The 20,884-nt window shown below is 42.4% G+C and overlaps 1 protein-coding gene across 2 annotated transcripts in view; it reads left to right on the top strand.

The window, feature by feature from the left end:
• Nucleotides 1-20,033, top strand: part of PCSK1 (proprotein convertase subtilisin/kexin type 1) — a 28,968-nt gene extending 8,935 nt beyond the window's left edge. For both annotated transcript variants that reach the window (XM_033164528.1, XM_033164529.1), the window contains exons 4-14: nucleotides 872-1,018; nucleotides 1,641-1,717; nucleotides 3,226-3,314; nucleotides 4,941-5,113; nucleotides 10,216-10,428; nucleotides 11,698-11,798; nucleotides 12,462-12,695; nucleotides 13,678-13,835; nucleotides 17,083-17,216; nucleotides 18,098-18,259; nucleotides 19,131-20,033. In XM_033164528.1, coding sequence (XP_033020419.1) covers nucleotides 872-1,018; nucleotides 1,641-1,717; nucleotides 3,226-3,314; nucleotides 4,941-5,113; nucleotides 10,216-10,428; nucleotides 11,698-11,798; nucleotides 12,462-12,695; nucleotides 13,678-13,835; nucleotides 17,083-17,216; nucleotides 18,098-18,259; nucleotides 19,131-19,490 — 1,848 coding nt within the window. In that variant the 3' untranslated portion in view covers nucleotides 19,491-20,033. The remainder of the gene's footprint in view (nucleotides 1-871; nucleotides 1,019-1,640; nucleotides 1,718-3,225; nucleotides 3,315-4,940; nucleotides 5,114-10,215; nucleotides 10,429-11,697; nucleotides 11,799-12,461; nucleotides 12,696-13,677; nucleotides 13,836-17,082; nucleotides 17,217-18,097; nucleotides 18,260-19,130) is intronic.
• Nucleotides 20,034-20,884: the final 851 nt, after the last annotated feature.

Raw genomic sequence — 20,884 nt, 5'->3', positions numbered from 1 at the left:
TTGCACTGTATGAGACATGCAAGGTATTCAACTCTTGACAAGCAATTTTCTACTCCTTAGATCTCAGCTTCCAATTATAAAATTAAGAGCATAGTGCACAAGAACTTTTGCAAAATGTTTTCACCTTTTGAGATGGCTTTCTCTTTTCTCCAATAAGTTTCTTATTGCTTATAGCACTGGCCACTGGCTACCAACTATCCCCCCCCCCCACACACACACATTCAGGTTCTGAAAATGGAAAATTCAACAGCTATCGAAGAACAGACTGGTGGTTTGGAATAATCTCTCGACTGCAATTGTTGGAATAAAATGCATTGAAGTTGCAATCAGAAGCAAACTAAGCGAGCAGGAAGGCACTTCCACTCACGCATTGGGGGGCGCAATTTCTGCCAACTCTTCCCTCCATCAGCAGCCCATTGTGCCATACCTCACACTCTGTGTTTGCTACTGTGACACAGAGAATGGGAAATCCCATCCCACAAGTGAGCATACTTCCGACCCAACAGACTTTACTTATGAGGAAAGAAGATCAGGGTACCAGGCTACAATTTACAGCACACTTACAGTACTGGGAACCAAATCCCATTAAGTATGATATGACTTGTTTTTGCTTAACATCAGGAAGTACATTACAAGAATTATTGGGCATAATCCAAAATTAAGCCCTGCTGATCTGACTGGAGAGCAGGAGAGCACATGCTTTGCAAACAGAAATTCCCAGGTTCAATCCCCACCTTCTCCAGGAAGGACTGGGGGGGGGGGAGAGAGAGAGAGAGAGAGAGAGAGAGAGAGAGAGAGAGAGAGACTGTTATCTGAAACGCTGAAGCAAACTACATGGATATATAAATGTATTATCTTTTATTTTTCCTAGCAAGACACAAGAATGACTCCGTCTCTGCCAAAATTGGATCTCCATGTTATTCCCGTGTGGCAAAAAGGGATTACTGGGAAAGGTGTTGTCGTAACAGTGCTTGATGATGGCTTGGAGTGGAACCACACCGACATTTATATTAACTATGTGAGTTTTATACTTCAGCAATCAATCAGTTATTATTTACCAATGGAGTGGCTCAACTCTTGGGGCTTGGATGTAGAAAATGAGTTTTATCTCCCTGCTCAGCAATGAGGCTCACTGGGTGACCTTCAAATCTCTTTTTGTCTGCCTGAACCGCCTCACGTAGGTATTGTGAGGATAAAAATGGAATCCTTCAATAAAGGCTAGGAGATTACAAAGATGACAAATAAAGTTAAACAAATTAATAATGAACAATAGTTGAAATGTCTCTTGCGAGCTCATGTGTGTGTGTGTGTGTAAATATAAAAAAACTGTTAGAAAAAACTAACAGGAGTATTCACTAAAATATATTATCAGTGCTATTTTTCTAGAAAAAGAGGTGCTGGAACTCACCACGAACACCTCCCTTGTTCTCTTAGAATGGCAATGGCACCCACCTGAGAGGTGCCATAACTGAGTTCTGGAAAGTTCCAGCTGAAAAAAAGCCCTATATATTATCATGCTGCTGCAATTGCAAAAAAAGAAGAAGCAGGGTTTCAAAAAGAATTAATTTATCTCCGCTGCCTCAGCAATTTCAGAAGTGTTCTTTATCCACCCTCTTCCTTTGTTTCATTTTTCAATTTAGGATCCTGAGGCAAGTTATGATTTCAATGACAATGATCATGATCCATTTCCTAGATATGACCCAACAAATGAAAACAAGTGAGTAACGTCCTGGTGTTTCTCTCTTTAATATATGCTGCCGATAATCTCTGCAAAACAAATCTTGATAGTTGACCCTTGGTGAACTTTGACCCCTTTCATAATATGTACGGTGCTATTTAAATGAGCTAGCGCAGGGGTGGGAAACCATTTTCCTGTTGAGGACTGCATGATGGCTGTCAGCAGGGACTGAGCCAAAAGTGAGTATGAGCAGATCCAAAAGTGGGTGGCTACACCCCTTGTTCTCCCTTTTTCTCCATATGAACCAAACCGGAAACTGCAATAATCATCCAAGGCCCTTCTTCATATGCCTCCTCCGTGAGAGGTCTGGAAGGTGGCAACTCGAGAATGGGCCTTTTCTGTGATGGCTCCCCACTTGTGGAATGCTCTCCCCAGGAAGGTTCACCTGGCACCTTCATTACATATCTTTAGGCGCCAGGCAAAACCATTCCATTTATCCCAGGCCTTTGGCTAATTAAACAATCTATAGCCTTTAAACTCTCTGGGGGGAGGGGGAGTTATAGTTTTTGTTTGTTGCTGGACTACAATACCCACAATCCCTGGCTATTGGCCCTGCTATCTGGGGCTGATGAGAAATGTAGTCTAACATCACCCAGTGGAGGGCCACAGGTTCCCCACCTCTGTTCTAGCCAGTCAAATAGTACAATATGGTTTTTCGGCAGGCTTGGCCTTTAATGATGGTTTGAGAAGTCCAGGGCAAGGAGAATTGGCTCATTTCAAACATGGAGTCCAGCTCAAGTAGTTGTTCCAAGCCAATGAGAATGCCAGTTTGTAGTGACACAATAAGGAACTTACACAATGGTTCACCAGCATCTATCAGGCAAAAAAATGATATTTCATTTACTATATGGATGCACTTATAACAGAAATAATATCACCGGAATAGAAGGTTTTCAACGGATTAATGTTTCAAGCCTTTTGAAAATCCATCACTCGGCTTCTCTGTAGCAGTTATCGGCAATGGGAGACCATTATCCTCCAATTCAAATGACATTATCTCTAAAATCTACCATTTCTGCATAACATCAGCTCTTTATTAATATGTAAATGGAATTCAGACTGGCAGCGTTCAACAGCTCAACTGCATACAAAGCTGTACTACTAAATAAGGCAGCTTTTCATCTACGGAAGGTGAGCAATCATATAGAACACATCATAGAAAACATGTTACCATTTACCCTGTGAATGGCAACAAGGACAAGTCATACATATAAATTCTGTTTTCTTTCTCCTAGATACCTTGGTATCTTGTGTACTGGAAACAAGGCAGGCATTGCTTTATAGTATTTCCATTTTTGCACTTGAGAAACTAGGTTTGCCCCTGGAATTAATTCATTAAAACTGGCTTATCATTCAAATGAATGGCAATGGCAGTATGCTGCGATCTGATCCCTGTGGGCTCCATTTGAATCTGGTACATTCAAATGAATAATCATTCATAGTAATAGTTGTAAATGGTCGGTATGGACTTGTGGGTTTTGTTGCAGACATGGAACACGGTGTGCAGGAGAGATCACCATGCAAGCCAACAACCTGAAATGTGGAGTAGGAGTTGCGTACAATTCCAAAGTTGGGGGTAAGAATCCAGCATAGCAATTCAATTTTAATAGTGTTTCCTGCCCCTGGTGTGCTTGAGGTCTGAGCAAAGGAATAGTAAATGGAGAAACTTGCATTGGCGAGAATGCATTATTAGAGGAAGTCTTCCATTTCTGTTATATGCCATGCAGAAGGGCTGGAAAGTATTGCTACAAAAGTTGCATGCTATAGAAGGCTTATAACCTCTCCCCAGGGCCATTGCTCTATTTTATTTTAACAGAAAATAATATATTCACTTAACCCTCATGGTTTTTTCCTGCCTGTGCACCTGTGCAAGAATTAGGCTGCTAATTCCTGTAAAACAGGCTAAAATTCAGTCGTGGGGCTATAGAATGCACTTTCACAAATGTTGAAGGGGCCATGTAAATGCTTCTCTGCACAGCCAAGAACTCGTCTCCTACGCCAAAGAGGAAAGGTCACAGTTAGGACTCCCAGTACCAGGCGCAACGTGAAAGAAAAAGATCTCATTCCCCCCCCTCTAATGGAAAATAATAGGTTTTCTAATGGAAAATGCTTCTGAAAGTGGCTTACTAATGGGAAAATTGGTGAAAATACTATTTTAAAAAAAACCGTTGTGGATGTTTAAAAGATACAAAAAAAGAAAAAAATAGTGGTCAGTCCAGTAATGTTATATAAATATAAAAATGCAAAAACAAAACAAAAAACAAATCTAGGTATGTTTTCCAAAACTCCTAAGTGTCATTTGTTCATGTCTGAGTGAAAGAGTAATATGGAAATAGACAGGGGCTCGTTTATGTTTTGCTTTTTAAATCTGAGAATGACAGGCATGTAGTTCAAGAGTAATGTAGCATGCAAGGTAAAAGATTTATTTATTTTTTCTACACAGCTTTTCTCACGGTGTCATCAATCAAATTTCCCAATTATCTTGGTGGTGTCCAGGTCATTTGTTTGTCTTATACTTGAATTGTATGCTAATGTTGTACAGCCCCTTTTTACCCACCCGACCGAATTTTAGAAATCTCAATTAACAGAGGATTCTGAAGCAGTACTAAAGGGGGCAGAAACATTGCTCTTTTTACATATACCGATATATATATATATATATATATATATATATGAAAATGGGACAGCTGTAAGTGGAGCAGACAACTGTGATGGCTGCTGTCACATTTGAATTTTTTCTGAGTTAACAGCCTTCTCCTCTCCTGCCTTGCAAGCTATCAATCATGCTTCATTCCAATCTGGCTTTGTCAACCTGCTTCACACCTTTATAACATCCTAAATGAAGCAACTGCATCTCAAGTCAGAGCCGGCCCAGTCATCAGAATGTGAGGCTGCTGATGAAAATGGTAGGAATAGGGTGTCCCTATTTTCAACGAAGAAATGTTGGAGAGTATGGAATTGAATCCCCTGCGTCAAATAAAGTCCTGGATCAGTCTTCCCCAACCTGGTGCCCTCTGGAAGTTTCGGACCACAACTCCCATTAGCCCGTGTCAATTGTATTTTTAAGCCCTGCCAGATTATATTGGATAATAATATATTTCTATTCTATAGCGACAAGAAATGTTTCATAATACTAATGTTGAGAAAGCATGAAATAACCACTAGTTGGTCTCTGTCTGTCTCTCTGCTTTCTCACATTAAGGCATAAGAATGCTGGACGGAATAGTCACAGACGCCATAGAAGCAAGTTCAATCGGTTTCAGCCCAGATCATGTGGATATTTATAGTGCCAGCTGGGGCCCAAATGATGATGGGAAAACTGTTGAGGGACCTGGCCGGCTGGCACAGAAGGCTTTTGAATACGGCATCAAAAAGGTGAGGCCTCTTAACCAAGAAAGTGGCAGTATTTTTAAGCAGTTCATAGATGCCAGGGTATAGGGCCTGGGAACTTGCTTCGTTCCAAGGAGCAGTATTTATGTGACTTGTTCCCTAGTTCTGTTGTTTTAGAGATGCTGTTTTAGAAAAACTGGAACTATTCCAGAGAGAAGTTGAACAAGAGTGGCTGAATGCTTTTACATACCCCTCAACTTTCCTCAGATGAAAATAGGGACATTTCTCACTCTCTCCCCCAACTGATCCACCTCAACTCCCTAATTTTTTGTCCATTCCCTCCCTCCCCCCCCCCCAGAATTTCCTATCTGAAGAAGGGTGAGTGTCACCACCACTAAACCAATGGAACACAACACAAGGCCCTCCCCCATCTTGAGAAAACCCCTTAATCCCGATTCTATTTTATCGTTTTCTTTGGTAGATTTACAAAAAGAAAAACACACACCAATAAATAAATTTTAGAGAGGCACAAGATTAGACACACAAAACATTTTTTTAAAAAAATCAAGACTCCTTGCACTTTGCTCCACTCCTTCTTTCTTCCCGCCCAGGGCAGCCCTGTCCTCTGCTTGCCCCTCAGAGCCGCCACGGCATGTGGAGCTGGACCTTAGTGGTAGCAGCCTCATCCTGGCTTGCTCTCCAGCAGCAGCTATCAGTTGTCCAAGGGAGGAGGCCAGCGGCAGTGGCCATGGGGAAGCCACAGAGAGGCAACAGGGTGCTCCATCACAGCAGCTGCTGCAGTCACCGCAGCCGCTGCCACTCAGGTCAAGCACCAGCTCATCTTCCTCCCCAAGCGGTGGCAGCAATGGTGAGGAAAATAGGGACATTCCAGGATCAAATCAGAAGCCAGGGTGTCCCTGGAAAATCAGGGCACTCGGGGGCTATGCTTTTAGACTCTAGGGCTCAAGATCTAGATAGCAGCAGCCCACATTGTCTTTCAGCTCATTTCCTTGACTGCCTGTTTTGCTTCCAATACTAATGGGGGTCTTGTGTGTGCAAAGAGGTGCTATAAAATATTGATGGAAACTTTCTGCTTCATGAATATTGCATTTGTCTCTCTTTACATACCAAGATTTTATGCATTATTTTGTAAGCCCGTGGAGTAACTCAATCCAATTATAATTAAGATGGTGAGAATGCACGTTGGGGGGGGGGGTTCTGTCATGTTAGCTCTTTAGTCTAGCTAAAGATCATGCAGGCCTTTATTTGCATCTTTTTATTCATGCCTACCTATGAAATACACGTTTACCATGCCAACGCCGGGAGATCAGAGAGCCCAGGGCATGGTGTTTTGTTTGTGTGTGTGTTGGAGTGTGTGTGTTGCTGAGTCAAATTAACAATATCAATTTGTATGCTGTTGGAGGGCATTGGTCATTATCTTGTTGCCCTGTATATGTAATAAAGGGAAATGCTGTAGATTCTGTAGGTAACAACGCTGTTTGCTGATCCAGGAAGGAAGATTTGTTTGCATTGTACCAAAGGTGCTGAGTTCCACATGACATGGGGGGAGGTTCATCATGTGCACGTGACATCGCACGTGCAATAACACACACGTGACATCATGTGCATTGGGAGGAGGCCATGAGTCCCAATGAGCCCCTTTGCCACTGAGGGTAGGTCCATGGGCCCCTCCACCATTGTGGGGAGGCCTGGCAAGGTCCTCCGCTGTTGTAGGGAGGTCTGGCAGGGCCTGGCCCCTCAAGATTGGGAGGCCTCAGCCCCATCCCCAGCTGACCTCAGCCCCATAGATTTGACACATTGTATCCACATAATGGTGCCCATCTGGGCCCAGTTGAACAAATAGGATGCATCTTTCGATGTCAATGGGAATACTCAGCCACGTCCTAGTAGCACTTGCAATAAATCAGCTGTCTGGGATTAGATTTGAACAGTGCTATTTTTCTAGAAAAAGAGGTGCTGGAACTCGCCATGAAAGCCTCCCTTGTTTTCTTATAATGGCAATGGTGCCCACCTGAGAGATGTCAAAACTAAGTTCCAGCGACTTCCAGCTGAGTTTGAATAAGGGCCTGTGTATAAATCCATTTGAAGTTAATTGTATTTGCTTTTAATATATTGCTCCATTTTTGTAGTTTGCCTGTTGGCCCACATAGATCACACAACAGGGAGCCCCATTTTAGCTGGCAGCAACAACTTGTATAGACATAGTTATGAAAGTGATCCATCAGCAAATGTACAGAAAGCAACTTGGCTGCAAGGAAGTCTAGAAGACCAGCAGCCTTTCTAGTGCTTCACTTATATTTTTCATAGTTCTCACCTCAAGAAGGGTATTTAGTACTTGGAATGGTTCCAAAACAGGCAACCAAAGTGACCAGGAGGTTGGAGCTACTCCCTTTTGAATTGGTGGGGTTTTTTGTTTTTGTTTTTGTTTAGAAGGTGAAAAGGGGGTGTACAAAGTTGATAAGGAGACGTTTTTCTCCCTGCCTTATCCTTCTTAAGTAATTGTGCCACGCCAGCTCTGGATTACTGCATGGCTTCTGTTGAGGCCTATATGAGGGTGAGTAAACTGATTCTGAATCCTGGCAAGATGGAGGCATTGTGAGTGGGTGACTCCTGAGTCAGGATAATTGATCAATGGCCTGCTTTGGGTAGGGTTGAATTCCCCCTGAAAGAACAGGTACATAGTCTAGGGATGCTCTTGGATTCATCTTTGTAGCTGGAGACCCAACATAATGTTGCATTTTATTTGTCACATGTATGCTTGTTGCTCTGACTCATGCATGGGGAGCCTTTTCCAGCCTGAGGGCCCCATTTCTTCATGGACAGCCTTCTGGGACCTCCATTCAAGTGGTGGATGGGTCCAAAGGCAATAGTGGGTGGTGTAGCAGATTGTGAGCTTTTAATTATATCCATCTAAGTTATATGTAGAGTCAACCCATTCATTTCAATGGCTCTACTCTGAGTAGCACTAACATTGGTGACAACCCTTTCCCACCCATGGAAAAATCAAAGGTTTCTGACTTTTGACAGATACTTTTGACATACACTTTTTCATCCAGGCAAACAAAGAGGCGTTGTCACAGTCCAATGACCTTCTTGCCAAGCAAAGGCAGTCGAGGAGAGCATGGAACAGGACTGGGGGTGTGTGTGTTTGGGGGAGAATCCTATGGGTCAGATAAAGAGGCCTGGAGGGCCAAATTTGCCCCTGGACCTGAAGTTGCCCAACCCCACTCCAGTTAATCAAATGCATTCCTTACAAACATTACCAGGAATAATTTCTTTCTTACTACTCTTTGTCCTAGCCTGTGAACTATTCATTTGGAAATTCACCCAAGCAGATTAATAGTGGACCACACTGTTCTTTATAGTGAGTGTAAGTTCAATAATCCCTTTAAAAAAAAAAAGACTCAACGAAAACTATCTGCTGAAAGGTCACCAGCAAGCTGCTACAAGATCTAGCCAATATATTTTTTCATGCTGCTCTAGCTCTGAGTGTTTGCATTTTTATAGCTGCCTCTCACTCATCATCCAAGACTCAAAAGGCAACGGGGGCGATTGGTCCCTGACTTTAACTAATGGAGAGTCATGGATTTTGAAACAACAGGAAGGCACAGATTATAGATTTTGCTATTTCACTGCCATGAAAGTACATGCCAAACATAGAACACTTGAAATGCCAATGCACTTGTGTGAATCATACACTAGTCACATGGGTAATAAATCAGCAATATTATACGTAAAATTCATGGAAATGAAATGAATTCTTAGCATCTATTTAAGAGTTGTTTAAAATATATATACCTGGAATCTGTGGTGTTCCCTCAGAGCAATTATTTATGTTGGTTACATTTTGTTTTTCTGTGTATATTGACTATATATTGTTCAGCTGAGCAAATCACGAGAAATTCAGATGCAATTGCTACCACCACCCCTATTGTAAAAATTGGGGTTAGATACTGCTAAAGTTTTAGAAGTTGTTGTTCTACATATCTAAGGATAATTCTGAATGTTTCTTTAAAAAAAAAAAAAAGAAATGTTCATATACTCAGTATTGTCTTCTCTGAATGGCTGCAACTCTCCAGAGTCTCAAGCAGAGAGCTTCCTCATCACCTGCTATCTGATCTTTTTAACTAGAGATTTCGGGAACTGAAACCGGAGCCTTCTATGTGCAAACCACATTCTTTAGTATGGAGCCTCTAATTCATCAGCCACACAGCCATGCTATTCAACCAACCACCCCTTGTACCTCCCCATCACTAAAAACCACTCTGTCCCCCAATGTGAAGTTTTCACCGCATATTCCTCCTGTCTCATTCCCCTTAGCCTTAAGGGGTCAGGCCTTTAAAAACCCCTGTGTCTTCAATCCACCGCATCACACTAGACCACATGTGATGGTTTCCCTAATCAAGTTATCCTTTCATTTGCAAGATAGAAACTGCATTCATTTTCAACCTTCCATGACTGACCCTTCCTGCTTCAGTCTGTTCTCATAGCAACTCAGTGAATGACCTTATAGCCATGCAGTGAATGAAGTGCTGTACTCTTGCACCAATTACAAATTGTTATATATTGTTATATTGTATTATTCCATAAAAAAATAAGGGGATAACCTTTTCTCAATCGATTTATATAGCTTACTAATTGCTGACGTGTTCAGTTCAACCTACGAAATGGCTGCAACAATGATTTTTTTGCGGGAAAGTACGACAATGAGGTGGCGCTGTGGGTTAAACCACAGAGTCTAGGGCTTGCTGATCAGAAGGTCGGCGGTTCGAATCCCTGCCACGGGGTGAGCTCCCGTTGCTCGGCCCCTGCTCCTGCCCACCTAGCAGTTCGAAAGCACATCAAAGTGCAAGTAGATAAATAGGGACCGCTCCAGAGGGAAGGTAAACGGCGTTTCCGTGTGCTGCTCTGGTTCGCCAGAAGCAGCTTTGTCATGCTGGCCACATGACCTGGAAGCTGTCTGTGGACAAACGCCGGCTCCCTTGGCCTATAGAGCGAGATGAGCGCCGCAACCCCAGAGTCGGACACGACTGGATCTGATGGTCAGGGGTCCCATTACCTTTACCTTTACGGCAACGAGGCTTCCACCCTTGTGATAACCATGCTGTTCCTTTTGTTTCCAATAGGGGCGAAAGGGGAAAGGTTCTATTTTTGTCTGGGCTTCTGGGAATGGCGGCCGCCAAGGAGACAACTGTGACTGCGATGGCTACACAGATAGCATCTACACAATCTCCATCAGCAGTGCTTCTCAGCAAGGCCATTCTCCCTGGTATGCAGAGAAGTGCTCTTCAACAATGGCCACAGCATACAGCAGTGGGGATTATACTGACCAGAAAATTGTAGGTTGTTTTTACCAGATTTAACAAGCTTTCCTTTTTGAGGGGAGGGGAGGAAATCACCTGATCCATGTTTTATGTTCTAATATGCCAAGTCCTTCTGTAGTGGGATGTAAGATACTGCATTTCCCTAATGATGAGACAAAACAGTCTTTCACTTAAGAGCAAAAAGTGATCCATAGTTTCGTCTTCAAGGTGTTGATTGCTGAAAAAAAAGAATGTCACTTATGGGTGAAAGGAGGCTCTCTCAAATCTGTCACCCCGAAGGACCAAACTGCCTCTGTATCACTTCTTGGACAGGGAATTGGGTTGAATTTGCTTTCAGTGTTTGGGTAGAAAATTTGTGGGTTTCCTGTCCCTTTCATGGCAGGGAACATTTCTGCTCATAGACCAACTGATAGATTTAATATTGCAGTGAACAGATCACCCTTCTTGTCATGTATCTAAAACAGGAGGTAGTATGCAAACCGACTGCAACCTTATCAGAAAACCACATGGAAGTAGCAATCATATTGCTCCTATAACATGGAAGGGGGGGGGACACCCTGGTCTGATTGTGAAACAGAGATGGGGGTTAAAATAACTGAAGTGTGATTGGTCAGAAATACTTCCAATTTGGGGTTGACTTATAAAGCTTCCCATAAGTGCAAATAAGAATATGCCGTGTTATTAGTTCTTCATTTCCACACATTGTACCTTTCCTTGCTGACATGTTAGGTACTTTATCTACGTGGGAAACTTCATTTTCTAATAAATCATCTGCTTCCTTTTCTGAATGACCATGTTCTGCTTCTGTTGGAGGGGAAGAGCAACATTCAGTCTCAAACTCTGTGGTTTTAAAGCCAGAAAGCTCTTTAAAAATTCCTAAGCCCAACATAGCAATGTGCTTTATGATTCATTGGTAAACGTGGAAAGCTAACTTGTATGCTCCTTGAGATCTCAGAATAAGGCAAGTTGCTTGACTTGGACATATTTTCCTTCAGTACAAGTTTTTTGTTTGTTTTTTTGGATACCAAAACTAGAATTAAAATGTATGCAGTAAAGAAGAGTCTTCCAATCTCATGCACGTTATTTTATTAGAAAGAGGCAAATGTGCCCTCAGGTTGGACTCGTTACAAAAAATGGGAACTAGATCCAGGCTCAACAATCAGACATGATTATTGGATTTGTTCTAAGCATAACTCATTCTGGATCCCACCCATAGACAGGAGTGTTTTAGTGCATAGAGATAGTAAACTAAAATTCTGTATGTATGATGTTTATCTCCTTCAGATAAGTGCTGACCTTCATAATGAATGCACTTCCACGCACACTGGGACATCTGCTTCTGCTCCTTTAGCTGCAGGGATCTTTGCTCTTGCACTGGAGGCCAAGTAAGTCTTCTTAAACTCCCTTTTAGTACCCATCTCTTTCTTTCTTGTTATCATCACTGTAGAAATAATGGCAAAAGCCCTCCAGCAGTTCAGGTCTTTAAAGTTAGCTGGATTGTTTTTAATCAGATCTCACTGTTCCTCACACTGTTTAACATATAGGCTCGTCTCCAGACTTAATCATGTTTAGCGTAGATCAATGGGACATACAGGTAGTCTGCAATCCTAACCCCACTTACCTGTGAATAGACCCCACTGAATTAAACAGGACTTTACTTCTGAGTAGACATGGTTAGAACTGTTCTGTAACTGAATAGTATTATGACACAATAGTGAATTGACTTAACAAATGTTATATAATCAAGTAGCATTGATCTTCTAATCTACTATTCCAGCCAACACAACACAATCTCTTTCTCTATAAAAGTCCCTGCAAAAGCATGGCTGGGGAACCTAGTAGGGTTCTGCTGATTGATGGAACTATGTGAAGAACAGCGGACAGGATGAAAGCCCTAGGATATTTTGCTAGGAGTGCCAAAATTCATGAGCATAGCCCCACCCACTGGAAAGAATGTGCTGAGTGTGTGGAAGAAAATTCCAGTGGATTGTGGCCAAATACCATTGGGTGAGATATTTAGAAATTGACTAGAATTTTGTTTGTGATAGTCCTAATCTAACCTGGAGAGATATGCAACATTTGGTAGTCTGGACATCTGAATTCGATCCGTTGGCCAACAATCCGGGATGGAAGAAGAATGGAGCTGGACTGATGGTGAACAGCAGATTTGGATTTGGATTGCTCAATGCCAAAGCACTGGTAGATTTGGCTGACCCTAAAACCTGGAAAGAAGTACCCGAAAAGAAAGAGTGCATTGTTAAGGACAGCAGCTTTGAACCAAGGTAAGAATTCCATTGTTAGTTAATAGCCTATGTCTACTGGAAATATTTTATCCCATTAAAGACACTTGAAAAGCCTAGAAGGTGGGTCACTGTTGCTTACCAGGAGAGAGGTGAGAGGAGAGAGGCAACAGGGTGGTCAGGGTTGTGCAAACACAATGGCAGGTGCTTCCAATTGACTCTATCAGTGCCTTTGCATTGTGATTATCTCCCTGCCACTTCATCCTGCTCCCTCCCTGTAAGAAGCAATTATCCACCTGCTGGAAAGCTAGCATAGAGGGTCTGGTCCAGTCAGCAACTCACGTAAGTTAAAAAAAAAACACAGTGTTCCTGGTCTACTGCTTCCCTTTCATGTGCATTAGAACAAGAAGAAGGCGAAGAATTAGAAAGGGACCACTATTCGTTGGTAGCAGAGCATCTGGCTTTGCATGTAAATGGTTCCAGGTTCAATCCAGTCAAAAGTCTTTCAGGGCAATGGATTGGCCCTGGATTGCTGCTGCCAGTCAGAGAAGACAGAAATGATATCTGCTCTGTGCCACCACCACTCCAATAGCAGGCAGCTATGAGCTGCTTTGAAAACTTCCCCATGGTTCTCACAGGTGTATGTAGCATTGTAATCTTGGGCATTGTGGGAAATTCAGCCCATAGCTGCCTGGTACAGAGCAAGCATCAAAGACCAGTCGATCCTTGAACCTAGCTTAGGTTGTAAGTTCAGGTGCTGCTGCTGGACCTGTGAAATACTAGGGGGTCGTCCCCCCCATATACTGGGATGAAAAAACCATTATACACGTTCCTGCTCGTTCACCCAGAATTTATTTCAAATGAGCTTTACAGGAACAGTAAACGAAGCAAAATGTCCATATCTTACCATGAGACTATTAATATCACAAGTGTAAAAAGGCAACAGAACCTCACTGAATAGATGAAGAGAATAAATTGACATTGGGGGGGAAATAACTGGATAATTTCCTTGTAACATTGCCAGGTTATTAAGATCTAGTGGTGAAGTTACCATTGAAATTCCCACAACAGCTTGTGAAGGTCAAGAAAATGCCATTAAATCCCTGGAACATGTACAATTTGAAGCAACGATTGAATATTCCCGCAGAGGTGATCTTCATGTGACCCTGACTTCTCCATCAGGTACAGGAGACAAACTATCCAGTTCAGCTATGTCTAGTAATTGTACCCTAGATGCAACCAGTTTCTCTTTTCTTTTTACAGTTTTGTGATGTTTTGGGAGCTGCAAGGATTAAGCATCCCTTTGGGAAGTGGGATGCTAGTATCAGCACACCAAAAACCCCTGAAATGTCAAACTAAAAATGTGTATCAATGAAGGCGCTTTTGGATGGCAAAGTATTGTTTGCCACTAGCAAGCACAACTGCATGTCAACATGCATATCTTATAACTAACCTGCCAGAACTGAGCAGGTATTTGATACACAGATTTTCATGGGTTTGGGGTGGGGTGAGCCAGCCACCACAATGCTCTTGGCACATGTTTCAAGGAGAAAACCCAAAATAATGCAAAGGAAAAAGAAATGAAAGCACAAAGGAAATTAAAAAGGAAACGAAATATCTTCCCCAGTCTATATACTTTGTACCTGCCTCCAGCTCTCACTTCCTGGAAAATTCATTTACTCCATGGTTTTTTTTCTTGGAGATGGCTATGGCGATCACACAGGGTCCCCGGACATTTCACCGTCCGTTGATCCTTGTGCCACCACTTTATTTCTCGCTGCCACCAACCAGGCCCTACCTGGTAAAATACTGAGTCCAGTCAGGGTTAAATTGTAACATAAAACTTTTGTTTATTTATTGTAGTTTAACAAGCGTGTGGTTTCATAAACGATCTCAGTCAATTACAATCATGGGGTGCCTATCCAGACCTATAACTTCCTCTCCCTGCTCTCACTCCCTAAACCACCTCTCCGCTTTTTACTTGTCTTCTTAGCTCCTAACTGTTCCTGACTCAGCTTATTCTGCTACACTAACTCAACCTACCCACAGACTCTCTCCCAATTCACTCCCACTCCAACCAACCACACAACCCGCCAACGAACTCCTCTCGCCTCTCCCAGAGCTGGTTTTATAGTCCCTCTGACTCCACCTCCCAAGGTTCTGATTGGGTAACCTGTTTAACTATTTCACCTCCAGTGCTCTCATATGTTAACGTCACAATGACCATGATTCATGTGCCCTCTGGCAAATTAGGCAAGGGAAAAACAATGGCTAAGGCAGAGGTGTTGTACCTGGGCTCTTGGTAGCATCACCTTGCTGAAAGTATATGTGGAACACTTTTTCAGTGATTTAAGGGGATTAAGCAAAAGGGGTGAAGAAAAAGTGGAGGAAGCCAATAGAGGCAACATTCTCTTTTTTTAAAACCCAGAGTACCCTGGGAATGAGGCTGAACATCATGGTGTAGCATCATCCCCATTGGGGAATTCTCAAAGAGTAGCACCTAAAGATGTTGCTTCTTGTTGCAGAAAAGTCTCTGAAAAGGTCCGTCACCACTTTCACTAAGATGCGGGGGTACTTCCTTGGCTCCGCCTTAGTTAGATTGTGTGTGTAAATCCCTGCTAAGGCCAATAATGTAAAGTAGAGAGGTCCCGCAGTGTTAAAATTGAAATATAACTCTCCCTTATTGAGGGCATGTGGAGTTTAATCTATCTGCAACCAGCCATTGTTGTCTTAGCAACAGAACTCATCTACAACAGAGCTCTCCTATTTTATATCTTCCATTTTATAGCTTCTAGGCATTTTTAAAAAAATTCTTATTATTTCTCATGACCAATCCTCAGGGCCCCTTCAATTAAAATTAAAAGTGAGCTTTCTGGTGCTTCATCCATAAAGAAGATAACAGTGTGAGAGATCACAAAACCTGTCAATTTGCAAAATAGGGACACCACCTCCTTTATCTACTCCTTTAGGTTGTAATCTCTAAGTTGCTTACTCCAGAGAGCAATGAGCATGCCAATTGTCATCAACCAGGACTACTCTAAAACAAATGTGGTGCAGAAAGCAAATTTAGAGAAGAGAAAATGACAGAGCACATGGTTTGTATGCAGAAGACCCCCAGTTTCAATTCCTAGCATCCCTAAGGAGGACTGGAGGAAACCTGTTTCTGAACCTGCTGTCAATCAATTTCGAGCGACTACCCACTAGTATACTAAGCTAGATGGACCATTGGTATGACTTAGTATAAGGCATGTTATTATGTTCATTAAAATCAATGACAAAGGCACTGATCATAGCCCATGTACTCCCACCAATACTATATTCTGAATCTTATTCCCCAATCATAAAATCTGAACCAATTACTGAAAAACTAAGCCAAAGCCGAGACGTTCAGGCCTTTAAAGGCCATTTACCCTGCTCATGGCAGTTTCTTTTTTCTTTTTGACTGTGCAGTACATTGACACATTAATGGACATGTTGTTAGTTCTATTCAACATATGCAGAACCTACAATCTTGCACAATAACTATATATTGAAGGAGAAGCAGAGCCATGCTACTATCCCCATCCTTGAGTTTGTGCATCTACCTGGCCCTACTCTTACGCATGGACATCTAAGCAATAGAATTCAGTGTATGTTGACTCTCCATGCATAGGATTTTACAGGAGCTGGAACCCTGGGTGATCAAGACTACAGCTTCTGTGGAAACCTCTGTGCATACTGCTTAGATCTGGCTTCCGCTGCTCAGATGTCCATGTCCAATGTGTGGATTTTGGTAGTGGAGCAGGATAAGACTTCCAATGTCAGGGATGATGCTGCTAGTGTGGCCCAAGTATCTCTTTCAACACATGCAGGGAGCTAATGTTTAACTTGTTTTGATGAGTTTTGCAATGATGTGGAAAGCTGCAGATAATGGTAGGGATCCATGGAAGTCCTTGGGCAAACAATTGTTTCTAAACAGTCATTGGAGAATCCCTATTTTTGTCTTCTGATCCAAGGATCTCTGCATCACTGCTGAGGTCACTCCTCACATCCCACTTTATGAGCAGCTTGGCAAGCAGTGCAGGGGGCTGCTCAGTCAGAAGTTGTGGATTTTGTAAGTGACTGATCTCAATGCCTAATTTCTAAACTTCCAGGAAAGAATACAATGTATTCAGTCATTGATTTTATTTGTTCAATGTGCTGAATCATTTTGGCAGTGCATTAAGATCTACAGGAACTCTGTATTCCCAAATCCACATATTACTATAGCTCTTGAGGGACAACAAGCTATTCCTTTATTCCTCAGTGAACCTAAGTGGTACAGAATGTGAAACTCAAGGTTGCTTTGTGTCTCCAGAGCTGACACTGTATTTATCTCTGTCTGCTAAGCCACATAAGTTTTCCTTGTGTGACCTAATCCTGGGATTCTTATTCCTTTCCTCTAATACAGGGACCACCACAGTCTTACTAGCCGAACGGCAAAGAGATAAGTCACCCAATGGCTTTAAAGACTGGGATTTTATGTCAGTTCACACTTGGGGAGAGAATCCAACAGGCACATGGATTTTAAAAGTTGTTGATACGGTAAGCAGGGGAAGCTATTGAAGCAGTCAAATGCATGAGTGAAATGATACTAGGGGTGTAAGCCCCTTCCTGCCAAAAGCGAGGAAATATACGGTAATCAGCGCCGCAAATACCTATCACTTAGTTTGGTTGGAAATTATCATGTGGTGCTTCCAGGAGTTCAGCTGAGACAATAAGACATCAGTGTTTCTAATAAAAGATCAATGCTTTATTTTTGCACATTGTGACAGAAGCAATGATTCATGAGATTGCTTTAAAGAGCAGGCATGTATTTATTTTGAAGAAATTGGGGTACTGAGAAATAAATGCAACAGGACAATGTACTCACACAGGAGACCAAAGAACACCACAGCCAACCACAAAAGAACAATCACGCCCCCACGCCAACCCCAACCTCTCTCACCACCAAAGGAGCACAAGCGAACAACAGAGAACCTGCACAGACAACGCTGACACCAAACACTACACATATTAAGTAAAACAGAAACATCGTCACCCTACCCCACCCATCTCCCCATCCCACCCACCTCTCTCCCCCTTCTCTCCCTAATGTCTCAACAACAACAACCGATTTGTAAAAATGTTATATGGAAAAATATGAGAGAGACATTGCATTACCTCTGTAAATCAAGAAAATCTTTAATAAAAATATTTAAAAAAATAAATAAACAAGGGATTCCCTGCAAAAAAACAAACAAACCAGGACAATGTATGGATTTCAAAGAGTAACACAAACAGTGTGTAGAAAGGTTAAAATGTTTATTCAGCCAGCCTACACACCATTTGTGTTGCACTTGGAGTCACTGCCACCACCAGTTTACTCTCCTCTGTCTCCCACCTGTACAAAGTAGAAGACTAATTATTGTGCTATGACCCCTCAGTCTAGACGATTGCAAAACGAAGGAAGAATTGTGAACTGGAAACTGATTTTGCATGGCACTTCAACTCGACCTGAGCACATGAAGAAACCTCGCATCTACACATCATACAATACTGTCCAAAATGACAGGAGAGGTGCGGAAAAGATGACGGATTTTGTAGAGGTATCAATCTATTCTCATCATACCCATCCTTGAAGCATCCTTGTAGCATTAGAATCAAACAGGAGGAAATCCCCCCTTTTAAAATGTCTTTCTGCAATTCCTCCATTCTTGGGTCTATGTATATCTAATTAATGTACAGAATTGGGAGGCAAAAATATGTGGTGATGGCTATTATGTAGCTTAGATGGCTTTAAAGGGGACTAGATAAATTCATGAAGGATGCAACAGCAACTGTTAGTCATGGTAGCTTAATGCAACTTTTGCCAACCTGGTGACTTTTAGATGTCCCTGGTGGTTCCTCTTTTGAATGGAAGTGAAGCTTAGCTTCCAACCATGGTGGCCTCTGCCAAAACGCAGTGCCCCAGCAATATATAGATATGAAATATATAGATTCCATAGAATGGGTTCTGTACCTTTTATAGAAGCATAGACCTTGCATTCTGGTACATTTAGATGACAGGTGGTCACCATTAATGGAAGCATTGCTGGGTCAGAGTAGTGAGGAACCCTTCTCAGGCTCTTAGACAATGCCAGACCTGGCTGACCACTGGCACCAGGCCTGAACACAAATGAACTTTGATAGCTCACATCACACTGCATGGACCATTCACAGGTAGCTAAGGACCTGTTTTATAGCCCCTTTGCACATAATAACTGTGAGGAAAGCTTGGATGTGCTAGCCCCCAGCCCATGAACAGCTGGTTGTATGAGTTCAACCCCCACAGGCAACATTCAACTTTTGACTCTTGGGGTTTCCAATCTGCTCAGCATTTGCTTTAAACATGTGGAGTTATTTTTCCTTTTGCAAATATTCAATGGCTCCTGACATTTGGCACACTCATACATACATACATATATGTATATATTTCAGGATCACACCACACTGGAGAACCTGAGTGGGAAAAGGAAGGTGACAGAAAGTACCACTGGCGCAGAGAAATTAGAGGAAGTGGCCTCATCAGATGCAATGCTCCGGCTACTGCAAAACGCCTTTCGTGACCAGATGGGTGGGAATCGAGTACCAAAAAAGGTGCTAAGTGAAAACTCAAATATTCCCTATGAACATTTCTATCAAGCTCTTGAGAAACTAAACCAAGCCTCTCAGCTGAAAGACTCAGAGGAGTCTCTGTATAGTGACTATGTTGACCTTTTTTACAATACCAAACCATACAAGCATCGGGATGACAGACTACTCCAAGCCTTGGTTGACATTCTGAATGAAAAAGATTAAGATATACATATATAGAATAAGGCACTAGGTTGGAAACATTCACAGCCACCCCTTTTCTTAATACTCCTCATTCCAGACTGGCTCCCACTTATTCAATCTGCATCATCATCATTTTTATGGTTTTTTGCATGCCAACTATCTTCTTTAGGAGAAAGAGAATGGGCTGCTTGTTGGATGTGAGGAAAGCACACCTTTATGAAAAGCTTTCAATAATCCTGAGAATAGGCAGCTTCCTTCGGGAATGAGACAAATTTATCAACTTGAGAAAACACTAGAGATTGAATGCAGTAGGACCTGTCTAAAAAATTATGTTACCAATCGCAGTTAGGGATATTGTTTCAAGCAGAAAAGCCAGCGATTATCTGTCTTCTCCTGGATTTAAGTGAGTTCTTCAACCCATAGAGAAGATTTTCTTTCAGAAGGAATAAGGCAGTATTGTCACAAAATGCAGCCAACTCCTTTCAACCCCAAATACTGAAGTTTGTCTGTGGACCCAATCCCCCACCCTGCCCTAGTATGGATTCACATGTAAAAACGCTCCTTCAAAAAAATTTCTTCCCTACAGCTGTGGTTCGAGAACTACACTGGTCCACATGCCTAAATATGCCTGCCAGACCATCTGGGACAAGCCACACCCACCTGCCTCTATAGGTAAAAATGTAGCCGGGCCCAAGCACTGACAATCAGCTGACCATCTACTTTGTATGTAGAACCTCTTAGCCCTGATCCACTTATTAGGAGAATCCTATACGACACCTATACCATGCTTGGATACTACATGGGATTATATAGATCCTGGGAAATGTAAATAGGATACTACCAGCACCAGTCTTCTTTAATAAGGCGCAGGAAGAAATGCAGATGTGACTAGCACCATGCCAAAGCCTGGGCATCAGGATCTAATGAGTCCAGTTAGGCCCTTTTGCTGGTGCTAAAACTCTATAGCCCTATTAGGCTCTGAATGTGCTAATTTTTGTTGTTGTTGTTCAGTCGTTCAGTCGTGTCTGACTCTTCGTGACCCCATGGACCAGAGCACGCCAGGCACACCTATCCTTCACTGCCTCTTGCAGTTTGGCCAAACTCATGTTAGTAGCTTCGAGAACACTGTCCAACCATCGTCCCCTTCTCCTTGTGCCCTCCATCTTCGAGAACACTGTCCTCTTTCATCCCCTTCTCCTTGTGCCCTCCATCTTTCCCAACATCAGGGTCTTTTCTAGGGAGTCTTCTCTTCTCATGAGGTGGCCAAAGTACTGGAGCCTCAACTTCAGGATCTGTCCTTCTAGTGAGCACTCAGGGCTGATTTCTTTGAGAATGGATAGGTTTGATCTTCTTGCAGTCCATGGGACTCTCAAGAGTCTCCTCCAGCCCCATAATTCAAAAGCATCAAAAAAATT

This window comes from Lacerta agilis, chromosome 11 (genome assembly GCF_009819535.1).
Source record: "Lacerta agilis isolate rLacAgi1 chromosome 11, rLacAgi1.pri, whole genome shotgun sequence".
NCBI lineage: Eukaryota > Metazoa > Chordata > Lepidosauria > Squamata > Lacertidae > Lacerta > Lacerta agilis.
The sequence above is the reverse complement of the archived record's forward strand: the minus strand, read 5'-3'. Positions and strand labels throughout refer to the sequence as shown.